Raw genomic sequence first — 16228 nt, forward strand, 5'->3', positions numbered from 1 at the left:
GACACACACACACACAGACCAGGGATAGGTGGGGTCCGAAGCACTTTACTGCCTGGGGGGGGTGGTGGAGGGCCTTAAATTATTCACTTAAATAAAAATGAGGAGGGAGGAGGATGGGGAAAGCACCGCCCCCAGCCCGTTCCCTCTGTCCGTCCATCCCTTGGCTGTCCGTCCAGGCAGCAGTTACACAGGCATGGGCATCTCGTTGTACTCGTCCACACCCTCCCGTTCATCGAACACCGGTTCTGCCTCGTTAGCATCCAGCTGTGGGCGAGGACAGAGGAAGGTGGGCGACCTCCCAGCAAGACCGCGTAGGGGCGCCAGGTGAGGCTAGGGAGGAGCGCAGGCCTTACGTATTTCATCTCCCGCTCGGTGAAGATGCGGGTCAGCACCACCATGCGGAGCGGCACCGTGAGGATGAGGATGAAGGGGAAGGCCAGGGAGGCCGCGGTGGACATGACGGCCCAGAGCACGGCCAGGCAGAGCAGCTGCAGGGCCGTGAACAGGTGCATACGCAGGGTCCGGACCTGGGGGCGGAGTGATGCAGGGCAAGAAGGGTGAGCCTGGGCCCCGGAGGGCCATCCGGGCCTACCACGACCAGAGGATGACGGTCCCTCTCCCCTCTGCAGGGGCAGGTGGAAGTGCCTGCCTGGGTGCTTACGGGAGCCAGGTCTGCACAGGCTGAATGGTGGCTGGCCAGAGTGGATACATGGGGGGCCAGAGGGTGACCCACACAGACTGGGTGGCGGGAGGAGAGGTGTGGGGCCCTTCCCAGCCGGGTCTCACCTTCTTGACGTAGGTGACGTCCGGGTGGTGTTTGGGCGGCATGAGCAGCAGGTGCAGCCGCTCATAGAACTGGATCCCATTCAGGGAGGTCACGCCCATGTACAGGAAAATCCCGAAGAGCACAGCCAGGGGGATCTGCCGGAGCAGATCCCCGATGACCAAGGAGAGGCCTGCGGGGCGAGGGGGAGGAACAGCTGGCCCCGGGGCGCTCCATCCCTCCACCCGCAGCGGCCACGGCCATGAGACCCCTCCGGCAAGGCTGGGGGGAGAGGTGAACATACCCACGAGCAGGGCCACCAGCAGCCCTGTCACCCGCTGCTCCTTGACCTCCTGGATCTTGGGCTTGTCCCCGGGTGCCACTGCCTTGCTCATGACCGTGAGCGCGTTGGCGTGCGTGACTGAGCGGACAGTGGCGGCAGCCAACCATGGCAAGCCGAAGAGGGCACAGATGCCGCCCATGGCCACGATGAGCAGCAGGTCCAGGTGGAAGCCAGAACCCTTCTGAAGCATGCGCTCCTTCTTGGAGATGATCAGCCTGAACAGGGACAGGCATGCCCTGAGCCCTGGGCCCCCCAGCCCAGCTCGGCAGACAACTGGGTCTTTCCAGAGCACCCAGGCAGTCACCTCCTCCTGTTTCTGGAACCTGGAGGTCCCTGCCCATCCTCTTCAGGACGAGGGTTCCATCACGGAGTTGAGTCCTGTCCCAGTGGCCACCACCCACCCCCTAGACAGCACCTAGCATGTCCTGTGCCCATGCAGGCACATTTCAGTGGGATTTTCTGTTGTCTACAAACTTCAGCAGCCAGCCTGCTGGGGGTTCCAGCCCATTCATGCAGCAGGTCGTCCCTGTCTGCACAGCGACCCCTCTGCCAGGACCACTCACGTGGTGATCTGTGTCTCCATGAAGATAAGGATGAAGACCAAGATGGCGGGCAGCAGGCTGGCAACCATCATCCACACGGGGAAGGTGCTCTTCTCCCCCAGAGGGTTGATGACCCAGCCGCGCTTCTCTGGGGCTGTCACTGAGAAGCCACTGGGCACGCTCAGCTTCTGCAGGGCAGAGGGTGGGGGGGAGTGCCCTGAGTTGTACTGGGGCTGGGGGGATGGTGAGCGAGTGTTGTGGGAGAGGCCTGGCGTCTGCCTGGCTTAGCAGCAGTCCTGGTCCTGGGGCCTGGAGCCCCGCACCCCCTCACCACTGCACACCGCCGTACCTGGGTGTAGGTGTCCTCAATACTGTAATCCACGAGCACCATGACGAGGATGGCGATGGGCACCCCGAAGTCCCCAATCACGCGCCGTACCTGTGGGCAAGCACCGCGCTCAGAGACCCCACGCCGCCGTCCAGGCCGGACTGCAAGTTGCCCCCTTCCTTCCCCCACCCGGGGGCTCTACGCCTCCCTCGGGCCTGCCAGCCCACACACCCGGCCGGGGAAGAACCGGCTGTTCTTGAATTTGCGCAGGAAGAAGGCGATGAAGAAGGTGCCGGCCATGAGAACCAGCGACAGCAGGGCGGTGTTGGGCTGGCCCCGGGGCCTGCCCTGCCCGGGCGGCCTGGCTGAGCTCTCGTTCCTTGGCCCCAGCGTGGCTCCTGCCCCGGGCCACGTGGCATTCTCGCCACTGCCTGCCTCGGAGCTGTTGGAGACGGAACAGCCGTGGAGGGGGTGCTCCTGGAAGATCTGGGGAGAGAACAAAGGACTCCATACGCTTAACTGGCCAGAGGTCTGGGACTGAGCTGTCTGCTGAGTTGGGACAGGCAGGCCCAGGGTGGTCAGCCTACCCTCAAGGAGCTTGTCTTGATTAAGAAAATGACTGAGATGAACAGATGGGAGCACAAGACCACTGGGGGTTAAGAGAGCGGGGCTGGTCTAATTGGGGAAGGCACCTTGGAATGAGGCTCCAGAGAGGCCTGGAGGAGCATCCCGGGGAGCGTGGCAAACACTGGGGACACATCTGATCCTGACCCAGACACAGATGTGAGAGTATGTCTGTCAACTTGGGGGCCTTTCCCTCTGACTTTCTGGATCCTCTGCCACCTTATCAAAAGCACCCGTCACCTTTGTTATTAAAACTATGTGAGTCTTTGAGACCGACCTGAAGTCCCAGTGTGTGTGTGTTGGCAACAGGCCTCACGCATGGAGAACCCAGGGGCAAGGAGGCCCCCAGCTCCCTCGTGGGCCAGGTCCCATGGGGGCCCTACCCACCTTCACCAGCTTGTAGAAGGTCTCATAGATGAAGATGAGCGAGATGAGGAAGGCAAAGATCTCCTGGGTGAAACGGGAGACGAAGCGCACCAAGAAGCTGCCCTCCAGGGCCACCATGAGCAGGGCCAGCAGCACCAGCCAGAGGCCGATCCACACGCGGCCCACCAGGTACTCCAGGTTGTTGCTGCTGCAGAACTGGGGCAGGCAGGGCGAGGGGGTGGGCGGAGTCAGGCTCAGAGCCTGGGGGCTCTTGAGGAGTGCGGGTGGGGGCTGCGGGGTGGGGGTCGGGGCGGAGGGGAAGGGGAGCGGGAGCTGAGTCGGGCAGGAGGAACCAGCGCCAACAGCCTGTGGCCACTCACCGAGAAGAAGGCCTCCTCGAAGACCAGCAGGGGCCCGGAGAAGCCAATCACCAACAATGGCTGGGCTCCCAACAGGCAGAAAAGCACGCCCTGGATGGCTGTGGACATGATGAGCTCCGACACTCCGATCAGGTCATGCGTCTTCTCCCCTAGGGCAGCAGGAGCCTGCTCAGGGGCTGGTGGCAGGGCAGGGGGTGGGGGGAGCCATGCCCTCCCCACTCCGCCCCGGCTAAGCCCCTCCTTACCCAGCAGCCCCCCGAAGGTGATGGCGGGAGACAGGGCTGCGAAGTAGATGAAGATGACAGCGGCCAGGCACTGGGGGTCCAGCGCATCCCGGAAGTCGCTTAGGTAGTGGGGGTAGCGGCGCCGCACGTCTCGGATCAGCCCCCCAAAAGGCCGGCCCGTCCGCCGCAAGGGATCGTCTTCCACTGCACCGGCCACCTCTACCATCTGCAGGAGCGCTGCAGCCCGGGGCCTGCGTCAGGGCACCCGTCCCTGCCCTCGCTCGCCCATCCGCCCTCCTGACGCCCCAGCCGGACCCGGGCAGCCCCGATCCAGCCCCCTGGCTCGTACTGGCCCCGTACCCTTATCCTGAGCCGACTTGGGCTCCAGCCCGGCGCCCGGGGGCAATAGCCGGCCCTGCTCCTCCCGCTTCTTGAGCATCTGGCGCTGGAAGTGAGCGACCGAGCGCAGCAGCTCCTCGCCCTGCACCTCCGAGGGCGGCAGCACCACGCTGCAGTCCAGGAAGGCATTGATGGCCGTCAGCAAGTCCTCCCGCTCGTCCGCCAGGTAGGCCGCCTCATGGAATTGCTGCCAAGGCAGGACCGGGGTGAGTGAGGACACAAGACGCGGGGCCAGGGCCTGGGAGCCAGGCTGGGCACCGGGGGTTTGGGGGTGGGGGTGGCGTTCTGGAGTGGCTGACCTTGTCGGACATGAGGGTGGAAATGGAGCGGCCGATCTCGTGGTAGTCCATGTTGGCGCTGCTCGGGCCCAGCAGCAGGAAGAGGAAGCGCACCGGCACGGGCACCTCCAGCACCGCATCCAGCTCCACCGCCTCCCGCAGCCGCACGAAGGCCATGGTGGGGCGGGCCAGGAACTCCACACAGCCTGCGGGTGTGTGGCTGTCGTGGGCGAGAGCCCAGCAAGGGTGGCCTCCGGCTGCCCCCCGCCCTGCCCCACCCCATCCCCAGTCCTCGCCTCACGTACCCACGAGGACCACTGTGGCCTCGGCGTTCTCAGGGATCTTCTCCAGCAGCTTCAGCTCGTGTTTGGACTTGGAGCGAGTGATGCCGGCCGGAGGAGCCGGAGGGGGCGGCTCACGCTGGGGAGGCAGGAGGCTGGGGCTCAGCTGGGCCGCCCTGCCCCTGCCCGCCTCCGCCCCGCTCGCTCGTGTCATGCAGCCTCTGTGGTGGCTGGACCTCACCCCGGCGGGGCTGCCTTCTCCCCCTCACCTCTCGCTCCACCTCCAGCCGGGTCTCAGGGACGCCTCCAATGAGGGGCTCGGTGACATGGGGGTCGCTCTCGGCGCCCTGGCCATGGTGATGCCCCAGCAGGGAGCCCAGGGAGCCGGCCGAGATGTTACGGGGGAAGGAGAAGTCCTTCTCGTCACTGGGGTGGCTGTGGGGTGGCAGGCAGGGAGGTGAGGCGGGCTGGCGGCCAGGGCTGGGCAGGCAGGGTGCGGTGCCCGAGGCCTCACCTGTGTTTCAGCAGCAGGGCCCGCAGCACGTTGGCTCTGTCCTCGGCCTTGATCTGGTCCGAGATGACCATCTGCTCCACCACCTGGTGGGCCACACCAGGCAGGGTCTGCTGATCCAGGTCCAAGAGCACGGCCCCTAGAACGAGGACGACACAGAGGGGCCTCATCCCCAGCCAAGAAATGGGGGGCCGGGCTGGGAATGGGGGGACAGCCAGGGAGGCACTGCCCAGCCCTGAAACCGGTGAGCGGGGCCCAGCTCGGCCTGAGGCCCAAGTCCCCAAGCCCTCTCTCCCTGCAGGAATGTTGTGACGCTCAGCAGAGGCCAGGAAACCACAGCTCTCAGAGAGGCCACCTGGCTAGACCTTGCCCAGACACCCCTTCTGGGAAGCACGCAGCAGGAAGTGTCCCAGGCCACCCACATGGGCTGGACTGCCCTTCGCTGCCGGGAACTTCCTCCGGACCGAGCTGCCACCTCTGCTGTCCACTTGAGGGCCTAGTTCTGCCCTCTAGAGCACAACCCAGCCGGTCGTGGCAGCCCCGGAGCCATCCAGAGAGTACCCCCCCCAACCCTGGACTCCTCAGTGTCCCCAAGTCTAGCAGCTGCTCAAGGACACCCAGCCTGTCCCTGCTCCGAGCTGCCATTTCCCAGAGAGATGAAGGTCCTCTCAAAAGTCACCAGGTCATTTTTCCGTCAAGGTCAACTTGGGGGACATGGAACAAACAAAACTGAAGGCCCCCCAAGCAGCCAAAAGCCAGACGGCACAGCCTGGCGATCAAGCCCTGCGCTCTGGCACCTCACCCAAAGCCCTCAAGCCTCTTCAGAGCCCAGTAACTCCTAGTTGGGAAACAGTCCTGACAGCAGGCTTCTGAGTCCTTGGCCGCTGACAGCAAGTGGGAGCAGTTCCCCACCAGGAAGGAGGAAACAAGCCGAGAGCAGAACATCAGACGTGAGCACCTGTGCTCATGCAGCAGAGGCCACACTGCCCTACAGGTTAGGTCACACTGCTGGGAGCCCACACCGCCCTACAGGTTAGGTCAGGCTGCACAGAACGTCTAGGATCTCAGAAAGCATTCCACCAAAACCATTTAACAACACTGCAGCATCCAAAACATACCAGCTTCAGTTTATCTGAAAATATCACTTAGAGAAGCTGCTTGCTGAAGATGCCAGACCAGAGAAGAGGGTCAGGCCTGCCCTGCAGTCACCCAACGACAGAGCCCGAGGAACGGCTGGCCTCGTGAGAAGTGACATCATGACAAGAGATGCTCCCTTCTGGGCTCTGGTGACATTACACACCCTGTTGCTCAAGACAAAGGTGTGGGACCGTTTGGTCCTCGGAGAACGGGCTCGGGCAAAGGCCGTTCCCACGGCGAGGACGGGCGGGCGCGCGTTACCATGGGCCAGGGTCCGGCGCAGCTCCAGGAGGCTCCGGAACGACAGGGAGGCCACGTGGGGCTTCCCCCAGCGCTCTGTCTCCTCCTCCACGTCCTCCTCGAATTTGATCCAGCGCGCCGTCTCCCGCCACTGAGGCTCCTGGTTTTTGTCCAGCAGCAGCTCATTCAGCTCCACAAACACCTTGGGGTGATGGGAGAAGGCGTGGTGGGATGGAGGCTGTGACCCCAGGGCGCACAGGGCGCAGCCCACCTCGCGGCTCTCCCTCGTCTGTGAAGTAAGAGCGATGCCACCCACCTCAAAGGCCTCTAGCGGGCCAAGAAGGACTCACTTACTGTACAGCATAGAGCTAAGCACTCAATAGTCTGTAATAACCTATAAGGGAAAAGAGCCTGAAAACGCAAGTATGTATACGTACGTATAACTGAACCACTTACCCATACACCTGAAACCAGCACCACATTATAAGTCAACTATAATTTTAAAAAATGGGGGCACAGTGGGAGATAAAAGTACACAGAACACTTAGCATCGTACATGACTCGGAGGAAGTGTTTGATGAACGGTCACTAAACACACAGGAACTTGGCAGGATGCATTTATACGCATTTCTAGAACTGGCAAAACTGGAGAGGGACACAGCGGTGACTTCTGAGGGTGCTGATGAGGCAGAGGCCTGAAGGGACTCTCTGGGCGTGGGGACATCCTGTATCAAGGTAGGCTTGCCTAGGGTTTACATGTGCAAAACATCATGGAGCTGTGCACTTAACCTCAGTGTGCTTTTACTGTGTCTGACCGCAATCAAAAGGTTACCCAAAAAAACCCACTGGCAGGGTTAGGGCTCAAAACCAGAGTGCTGGAATCTTAGATGGGCAGCATCACTAAGGACCGGGCTTCCCTGGTGGCTCAGCTGGTAAAGAATCTGCCAGCAATGTGGGAGACCTGGGTTCGATCCCTGGGTTGGGAAGATCCCCTAGAGGAGGAAACGGTTCCCCACTCCAGTATTCTGGCCTGGAGAATTCCATGGACTGTATAGTTTATGGGGTCGCAAAGAGTCAGACACGACTGGGCGACTTTCACTTTCACTATACCTGAGTGGCCCTGGCCAGTCACTGTGCCTGTCACCCTGACAGGATGTGGGAGGACTCGAGTGGGGAAGTGACTGGACTCTGAGACATGAAGCACACTGCTGCATGAAGCCACCCTCAGACACCTCACTGCCAGCTGCCAGAAAACGGCTGTGAGAGAAGTCAATGTGTCTAGAACGTGGACCAGAACTGTAACAGCCACACCAACAACGGCAGCTCAGTAACACCGTAATAATGGTTTGGGGACAGATGGCTACTGGAGTTAACCATAGTGAATATTCTATAATGTTGTTTAAATGTTGATTGGTTATGTGGGGCACCTGAGGCTAACATAATATTGTGTTATCAACTATGTCAATTAAAAAAAAATCAACACTGTTGAAGACTGCACTCTTGTGCAGTGCGCAACCTTGAAAACCATACATGGCCACCCTGGGGCTTGAGATTACCGCTGGTCTGAGAAGCGGTGGGGGCTGTGGACAGATCATCTACAGAGAGATGATGGAAGACCATGGAGCGCTGAACTCACCTCATGGGGCTTGTGGGGGGCCCGGGGCCGGGCCCGAGGAGTGGGGCCAGGCTCTCGCCCTTCCCGGCCACTCTGCACAGACGCCTTGGCGTTCTTCCGCACCAAGTGTCGCCGTACCCCAGGAACATCCTCAAACCGGTGACCTGCAGTGGTGGGGAGGAGAGGGTCAAAGGTCCCTTTCTCTTACCCCCACCCCCCGCCCCACCAGCTCCAGGCTTGCCCAGGCCCGGCACGCACTCTTCATGAGGTCCAGGTCAGCCGTGGCCAGCGTCTGTGCCTCGCTCTCGTCCGTGGGGACCCGGGGCAGCAGCGCCTGCTCAGCCCCCGTCATGCTTCCGATGCGTCTCCTCTCCTGCAGGTTGTAGCTGCGGTGCCCGGGCTGCGCCTTGGTCAGGAGGCGCCCGGAGGCACCCCCATCATCGCCTCCTGCCGTGCCGCTGGCCACGGCCACCACCTCTTCCACCTGGGCCCTGCACAGACAGGGCGGCCATGAGCAAGCCTGGGAAGGCCGGCCCCTCCCGCTCAGCCAGGGCCCCCAGGAAAGGGGACCCCCACAGGCCCCAACCCCGCCTCCCTCTCCACAGGCCTTGGTAGGTGAGGATGTGGAAGTGCAGAGAGGGTTCTGGAAGCAGAGGGTGGTGTTTGAACCCAGCTCCTTCCTTCCCAGCAATCCTCCGAGCTGCCCTGGGACAGAAACTCAAGCCGCCAAAGGGAGGCTGAAGCCAGCCTTCCCCGGGGCGGGCCAGGGATGTCGGGAAAGTGCCCAGGTTGGGACCGCTAGCAACGGACTCAGGGCTCACAGGGGCCCGTGTTTCTAATCAAATGGAGTAAAGGATGTGGAAATGGGCCTTTGGAGCTGGAGACGCCTGTCCCCACCCGACAGCCATAAGAAGGGTATGAGTACTGGTCCCTTAGGATTCTGGCTTCTGCTCTTAGCTCCCAAACTGGGGGTGGGGATTTCCTTTCTCCCCGCTTCCCCTAGAGGGCCCTGTCCCTGCCACACCTTTGTACACCGTTCCCCTGGCGACCGGCACCCCCACGGCTCCAAGCCCCTGTCCCGCGCCGTGACCAGCGCCCCCTGAGCCAGGCTCTCTCCGCCTGCACCCACCTTCCGTGCCCGAGGTTCTGTTCGCACTCCTGCCCACAAATCTGAACCCCTTGTCCGACGCCCTGTTCTCTCTTGGGTTCCCCCGCCTCCTGGCCGTCTGCTGGCCCGCAGGCCTGCGCCCCCCGCGCAGACGGCTGAGGTGGACCTGGCTCCATCCACACGGCCTGTCTCCCCAGCGAGTCTGTGCCGCCCCGGAGGGGCAATTTGCCCTTCACTTCCCCCCACCCCTTCACACTGCCTGGCACCCGGACAACAGGGAGGTGATAGTAGTGACCTTGAGACCTCGTTCAAAGTGGTTTCTTCCAGGAAGCCTTCCCTGGCTGATGTCCCCAAACTCCACAATCACCTGTTGGTACCGATGTTCCGCCTGAACCCAGTCGTCTGGCGCAGTAACTTGTGCTGACTGCCACTTCACGAGACCACAGCCAGGGTGGACTGGCAACTCCCCAAAAGCAAGAGGGGGGCCTCCTATTCCTCTCACCCCCTTGGGGTCCCAGGGGTGTGAGGAGGTCACCTGTCCAGTCTCTGACCTGTGTTTGACATTGCTCGCCTGAAGCCATGGCCGGGGGGAGATGGCAGGTGTGGGAGGAGGTGCCTAGACCATATTTAAAACTTTCATTCACACCACCCTTGAAACCTACTACCACCTTGTGGGAAAAGTCCTATTACGCTTGGTTTACAGACGGGGAAACGGACTCAGAGACGTCAGTTCTTGTCCAGAGTCAAATCCTAGCAGCATAACTGGGTTTGAACCACAGCCTGAGCCTCTCAAGGCTCCTGCTTTGTCTCCTCACCCCACCTGACCGATGCTGGCATGGGGGGTCTCTGTGTGGGGACCCTTACCCAGTCTGGGCTGCTTTGGTGGCCCGGGGAGCTGCCTCCTGGTGGGGCAGGGGTGGAGGTGGAGAGGGACTGGTGGTTTCTGCCTTCCGGTCGGCACCTTCATCCTCCTGGAGGAAGAACTAGAACAAGGAAGCCGTGTGAGCAGGGGAGGCTGGGCCAGAGATCCTGCAGATAGCGCTCCCACCCCCGGGGAGCCCTGCCCAGCTCACCTGCACGGAAGAGGGTGTGGAGGCAGGCGAAGGCTGGCTGAGGGCCCGAGCCCCCTCGGCCTCACTGGCCTCATCCTCCTCTTCCTCGCCCTCCTCGATGGTGGGGGTCTCCCCAGTCGGGGAGGCTCCGGGGCGCCTGCGGGGCTTCCGCCCTGGGCCCTGGGGTGTCTTTCGGCGCCGGGTGTCAGGAGGCAGGTGGGTGGACAGCGGGTGGTGGATGTGATGGGAAGACTGGCGATGGTCTGCAGGGACAGGTGCACTGGCTGCCAATGGGCCCTGCTCCCCCCTCTCCAGCTGGCGGGCCCCCAGCCTCTCCCCGCCCCCAGGCCCCCAGCCCGGAGCAACACCCTGTCAGCCCCCAACTCGCCTCCCCCGACCCCCTCACATTCAAAGTCTTCCTCCCCGTAGCTGCGGCCGAGCTCCTCCCCTCCTCGGGACCCCGCCTCCTGAAGGATCTCCTCAAACCGCTCCACGCCCAGGGTGCGGTGCAGTTCATCCTCCTCTTGCTCGGCTGCAAAGCCAGGTGCAGTCACGGGGCCCAGGCTCTCAGGCTCTGGCTGCAAGGAAGAAGGGGCAGTGAGGACTCTCGGGGAGCGGGGGTGGGGGTGGGGGGGTGTCCCAGCACACCCCCTGCCCGCCTAGCAGAAGAAATCCAGTACCTTTCCCCCAGCTGCCTCGACTCCAAAGCCGGGGACTCAGCACCCTACCCCCAGCAGCCTTCCCCGCCCCCCCACCGGAGTCCTGGGCAATCAGCACCCTGGCTGGGCCCATTCCTGTCGGTTTCTAGGGCAGGTGGGAAGCGTCAGCCCTGGAGGCCTCTGCAGAAGTCCCGTGTGTCCACCCCGGAGGTCAAGGTCGGAGGTGTGACCTGGGCCGTTCACATGGCTGACACTGATGGTCGTGAATGCGACCCTGACCTGTCCGACTGAGCCAAGTAACTCCTGGTGGGGGCGGGGGGGTGCGGCGCCTGAGCTAACCAACCGACCGGGCTCGGTCTGAGTCAACTGGAAGCCCACCGGAGGGAGCCAGCGCCCTGGGCTGCAGCCCTGCCCCGCCCCGCTCCACCCCCCCACCCCCCGCACCTGAGTCATTCTGCAGGAGCCCAGGACCGTGGTGGCGCTTCGGAGAGCTCAGCCCAGCAGTGCAGGCAGCTACCACTCTGCAGCTTTGGTCCAGCGCCCCCCCAACCACCACCACCCCCTGCCGGCTGGTCTCAGCTCCAGGCACCACCAAATATTTGCTCAAGCAAGAGCTTCTGGACTTGAAGGACATCAAGATCTCCAAGGGCAGGGGTACCCGAGCAAGAAAGAGCGGAGGGAGGTGGGCTGGGAAGGAGGGCGGGCCTTGCAGAGCCTGGGAGGTGGGGTCAGGAGCCGCTGGGTGGGGCAGGGAGGGGGGACACACTGGATACTAGAGGCCAGGACCAGAAGCTTGCACCCCCCGCCCCAACCCTGGTCAGCCCATCTCTGCCGCTCGAGCCCTGCCTCTCCGCCAACTACCCCCAGGCACGGGGCCCCACTCTCACCAGAAAAAGCACCGGAGGAAGGCGGTAGAGCGGGGCGGCTGAAGCCAGCGAGCAGAAGGGGGCTAGCCCGGGGTGGGGGGAGGAGGGCAGAGAGCCCCTCGCACCTGAGGCCGCAGGAGGAAGTCCATGGCTGCGGGCTGGGGTGAACTGGGGGCGGAGGGGGAGGGGACTGGCCGGCACCTCGCCCCAGTCACGTGCCCCCGTGGGCCCAAGTGACCAATGAGGCGCGGATGATGCCGGCGCTGGGGTTAATCATTGCCCTTCCCAGGAACACTGGAAGGGGGACACGTGGGGCGGCGGCCACGTGGGGGCCGGGAGGGGCCGGGCCTGGGTGGCACGTGGGGCCGGGGGGCGGGGCGGTCTGCCCAGAAGCCCCTTGCAGCAGGCCCGGCAGGCACAGCCTCCAAGACCCAGGGCGGGGGAGGGGGCTGTCATCGGTTAGAGACCCAGGATTCCCAAAGTTCCTCCTCTCCCGCTGAGGAGGATAAACAACCTCCCAAGGCTTCAGGGAACAGAGCCGCAAGGCCCTCCCCAGGGCTGGAAGCCATCTGACTGCCACCACCAGTACCTGTCCCAGACCCGGTGGCCCGTGCAAGGAGAGGCATGGCAATGCCCTTCCCAAGTCCATCCAGGCTCCCCTCTCGGGCTTCTTCACACGCGCACACGCACACACACTCACACCCCTGTTTGACACAGACCCTCACTCTTGCCCAGAGCCCCAGTGGCGGCCTCTCACTCACACACACACACCCTCACCCTTGGCCAAAGCCCCAGTGGTGGCCTCTTCACTCACACACCCTCAGCCACAGCCCCAGCGATGGTGGTGCACAGGAGCAGTGAGCAATACTCACCGTTCGGAAGGAATCCGCGCCCGACGCGGGGCGGCGGGGGCCGCTGCTCATGGCCAAATCTTAGCCCTTCTCGCTGTAGCTGCGCCTTTCAGGGAGACGAGGTGGCGGCATAACCTGGGGGAGGGCACCAATCACCAGGTGAGAGAGGCCCCAGGCCAGCGGGAGCACCCCCACATCACACAGCTCCCCCAGCCCAGACCAGCCCAGGCGAGGGCAGGGCCCTGCGGCGGGGCGGGGGGGGGGGGGGGGGTCTCCTGCTTGCACACGATCCTCCCAGGCTCCCAAGGGCCTTGGCGCCTGACTCTGGGAGGGTGGAGCGGGGAGCAGAGAAAGTTAAGACAGGAAAGTTAAGAAAAGAGAGGAACAAAGAACTGAAGCGAGGATGGAGGCCCAGCAGGCCCAGGGACTGAACGGAGGCAGGGGGAGAGAGCAGAGGGTGGGAGACCCCTGGGGTTGGGGGCAGGAAGGAGACAGGCCCAGACCTGGAGAGACAGCAGCAGAGATCAGCTTGGGGAGATAGAGGAAGAGGGAGGACAGGCTGAGCCAGAAGTGCAGTGGGAGCGGAGGGGGCTGGTCACGGCTGGCAGAGGGGGCTGAGACCGGAGACGGGTGTACGGGGGTAGGGGGTGAGACCCAGAGCTGGGCCGGGGCAAAGGGGGATGAAGGAAGGCAGACAGAACTCTGGAGTGAGCCCAGAGCAACCCGCAAAGGGGGCTGCTGTCCTGTGCACCCCCTCCTCCGAAAAAAAAAAAAAGCCCAGCCCCGAAGTGGGGGAGGAGGAGGCTCCCAGGGAGGGGCAGGAGCCCAGCTCCACTCTGGCAGTGGGAGGGCGGCCGGGCGGGCGGCACTGGCCGGGCAGCGCTTTATACTGGGGGAGGGGCACGTGACGCCCGGGGAGGAGGGGGCACAGAAACCCCGAGGTTCTGCCCTGGGGGCAGTCTTAGTGCTTCCCTTCCCCAAACCCGCGGCCAGGAAAATCTGAGCGGCCGGGCTGACGCCCTCCTGACTGTGACTGTAGGGGCTTCTGGGGAGGCCGCCGGGCGCGGAAGGAGGCCAGCAGAAGGCCTGCGGTTAGGGAAGCTGGCCAGCAAACTGGGGGGGACCCATTCCTAGTGGAGAGGGTGCTCTGTGATGGCAAGAGAACTGAGCTCCCCGGTGTGTCGCTGGTGTCGGAGTGGTGGTCAGGGTTACCGGATTTAGGGCCAACTCAGGGGTGACACAGGTCAGTGTAGGGTCAAACAATATAGGTCGGTCCAGGGTGGGGAGCCTGGAGCCACACATGCCCCTAGCGGGGCATTCCAGCTCAGCTGAGTGCTCTCTTCAGCTCCCCCCTTAGCAGGCTCTGCGCCAGGGCAAGTCTACTGTCGGGGCGCCGGGCACTGGAAAAGACAACCGGGTCTGGGAGGGAGTGCCTGGCACCTGCCCGTGCCCCGCTCCCACTTCCCACTGGGCTCTTGGTGTGCTCCTCCGTCCTCCCCCGCCCTCCTCCCTCTACCTCCCCCTACCCCCACCGCGTTGTCCCCAGAACACAAAGCTGCTTCTGTCCAGAGCATCGGTGTCGATAATCCGGGGTGGGGGCACATTCCAGGGACCAGCCCCGACCGGCCCGGAGGATTAGCACTCCGGACCCCCACTTGGGCATTAATCACCACCGCCGTCCGCCCCCCAAGTGGACTCACATTCCACCGCTCTCCTGACGAGGAGCTGGCGGGAGTGGGGAGCTCAGGGAGGAGGAGAAAGTGGACCCTGGAGTGCAGGTCAGCGCCGTGCCCCTACACCCAGCACAGAGCTCCCCACCTGGGCCAGCCAGCACCCCCTCTCCCACTCCCGCCAGGAGTTAGTTAGGTCGCACTCTCCAGGGCTCGTCTTTCCCATCACCACCCAGCTGCTCTTTCTCCGGCCTGACCCCTTGTCCCGACCTGACCCGCCACCCCCATTCCTGGCTCCGCCTCCCAAGCCCGAGATTGGGGGGCAGAGGCTGAGGCTCGGGGCAACTCTTAGGCAGGGGCGCCCTGGACGGGCCTTAAGGCTAGAGTAGGGGGTGGCACGGGAAGGGTGTCGTCTGGAGTACTGCCCGGGTTCGGGAGGGCCGGCGGCGCCTGCCAGAGAGTACCAGCTCCCGGTGGCAGGGGGCGCGGCACCCTCGCTTTAGGGAACTCGAAGAAGCGGACTCTAGACCCCTCTTCCGACCCGCAATCACTCCGCTTGCCTCCCCATCCTTCTCCCCCAAAAGCTCGCGTCCCCGCGCCCCAGTCTCCGCCCTTTCCTGCACTTCCACTCCCTCCCCGCTCCGAGTGCCGAGTTCCCCCCTTTCCTTCCCCCTCCCTTCCTCTCCCCGCGGCCCCAGCCCTCCCCCGGCGCCACCTCCCAGCTTACCCGCTTCCTCTGGACCTGGCGCTCCAGGGGTCTCGGGGGTCTCTCTCCCCGCCGGCTCTGGAGCCCTCGCACGCTCCCGACGGCTTCCCCCGGGCCCACCTCGGGGCGCGCCCCCCGCCGCTCCCAACTTCTCCCAACTCAACTTTCCCCCGCGTCGCGGGCAGGCCAGCCCCCTACGTGCGCGCGCCCCGGCGCACCGTGCCCGTTCCCGGCGCGGCGAGCCTGGAGGCGGGGAGTGGGGCCGAGACCCAGGGGGCGGAGGCGCGCGGCCAAGCACTGCGCGGCGCCCGGATCCCAGAGCCAAGGAGGCCGCCCCTGGCTTGACCCTCCGCGCGGCGGGAGGCGGCCGCCCAGCGCTTCCCCGCAACGAGCTCGGGTGCCTGGAGACGCCGTCTCCTAGCTTCATTTGGCCCTTCTGGGCGGAAAGGAAGCCCGCCTCATCCTAGGAATCCCAGGCAGGGGAAAAAAAAAAAAGAGGCACCAAGCTATTAGGCAATTCGGAGGAAATTGAAATATCAATGCATCGGGGGTCAAGAGTCTCTCAGCGCCCGCAGGCAGCCCCAGCCTTCCACCCTTTGTAGTCCCCAGTGCCTCCAAGAAAGCCCCTATCTTTGCCAGGAGGACGGGGGTGGGGTCGAAGAGCGGTGATGGCGGCGCGGGTTGGATACCCCTTGCTCTGTGCTAAGTCTTTCCGAACCGGGGGACTTCTGCCTCGGAGAGATTCCCTGCCGTGACCTCCTTTCTCGAACCCTATTCATAGTCATCACCTGTCATTTAAAGATCTATTTCTTGTTTTCTTAAATTATAAATTCTTCCAGATAAGCGAATCTATGTTTCGCTTCTGAGAGTCTGCCACCGAGGGAAGGACAGCATTGTGTACGCAGAAAACGTTCAGACATAAACGAGTTAATTAACAAACTGTTTAAGCCCCTACGTCGGTTCCGGCGGCGCCGAGGAGTGCTGTTTGAGGGCAGTTTTCATCCAGTTCACAGCCCTCAAGAATGCAATCATGAGACAATTAGAGAGAAGCCACAAGATAAATCTATAATCAACTCCTTAAGGGATGAGGTCAAGGCCGCTTCAAGTGTAGCTTCTGTCTGTCCTTCTGTCTGTTGAGGGCGGTAACCAACCTGCCAGCTCTAGGGCCACACCCTGGCCGACTCCAGTGGGCCGGGGCTCTGTAAGGTGGTGGGGGTGGGGTGGGAGAGGGTGGGTACACCTCCCCAGTGCGCCAGCTTGCCTCGGAATATCAGGGAGGAGCGAA

General features: G+C 63.3%; 1 protein-coding gene across 5 annotated transcripts; it reads right to left on the bottom strand.

Moving 5' to 3' along the window:
* Positions 1-29: 29 nt before the first annotated feature.
* Positions 30-15120, bottom strand: SLC4A2 (solute carrier family 4 member 2). 5 transcript variants are annotated; one of them, XR_015161924.1, is made up of 23 exons: positions 14965-15120; positions 12589-12702; positions 10598-10769; positions 10213-10454; positions 10004-10122; positions 8290-8522; positions 8053-8195; positions 6438-6618; positions 5043-5178; positions 4798-4963; positions 4553-4667; positions 4269-4453; positions 3931-4156; positions 3592-3796; positions 3347-3495; positions 2988-3182; positions 2208-2462; positions 1998-2087; positions 1670-1836; positions 1068-1321; positions 787-956; positions 354-527; positions 30-264 (listed from the first exon to the last, which is right to left on the bottom strand). XR_015161924.1 is itself a non-coding variant. In XM_086394873.1 (23 exons), the coding sequence occupies exons 2-23, from the start codon at positions 12637-12639 to the stop codon at positions 184-186; spliced, it is 3720 nt and encodes a 1239-aa protein (XP_086250999.1). In that variant the 5' UTR covers positions 12640-12702; positions 14965-15120; the 3' UTR covers positions 30-183. The 5 variants fall into 5 exon arrangements, 3 of the variants coding, with proteins under 3 accessions (XP_086250999.1, XP_086251000.1, XP_086251001.1); XR_015161925.1 differs by lacking the exon at positions 14965-15120 and adding an exon at positions 14268-14478; XM_086394873.1 differs by having other exon boundaries at positions 3592-3807.
* Positions 15121-16228: the final 1108 nt, after the last annotated feature.

This window comes from Bos grunniens, chromosome 4, assembly GCF_055505025.1.
Source record: "Bos grunniens cultivar Pamir isolate PY7600 chromosome 4, Bosgru_T2T1.0, whole genome shotgun sequence".
NCBI lineage: Eukaryota > Metazoa > Chordata > Mammalia > Artiodactyla > Bovidae > Bos > Bos grunniens.

Bases quoted from the DNA above. Each gene is read 5' to 3' on its own strand.
- SLC4A2 (XM_086394873.1), bottom strand. From the start codon at position 12,639: ATGAGCAGCGGCCCCCGCCGCCCCGCGTCGGGCGCGGATTCCTTCCGA. The intron at 4,668-4,797 runs GTGAGGGGGAGA...CTGCCTCCCCAG, and splicing joins GGCTGGAGGTGGAGCGAGAG to CGTGAGCCGCCCCCTCCGGC. The intron at 265-353 runs GTAAGGCCTGCG...CCTCGCCCACAG, and splicing joins CCGAGCGGGAGATGAAATAC to CTGGATGCTAACGAGGCAGA.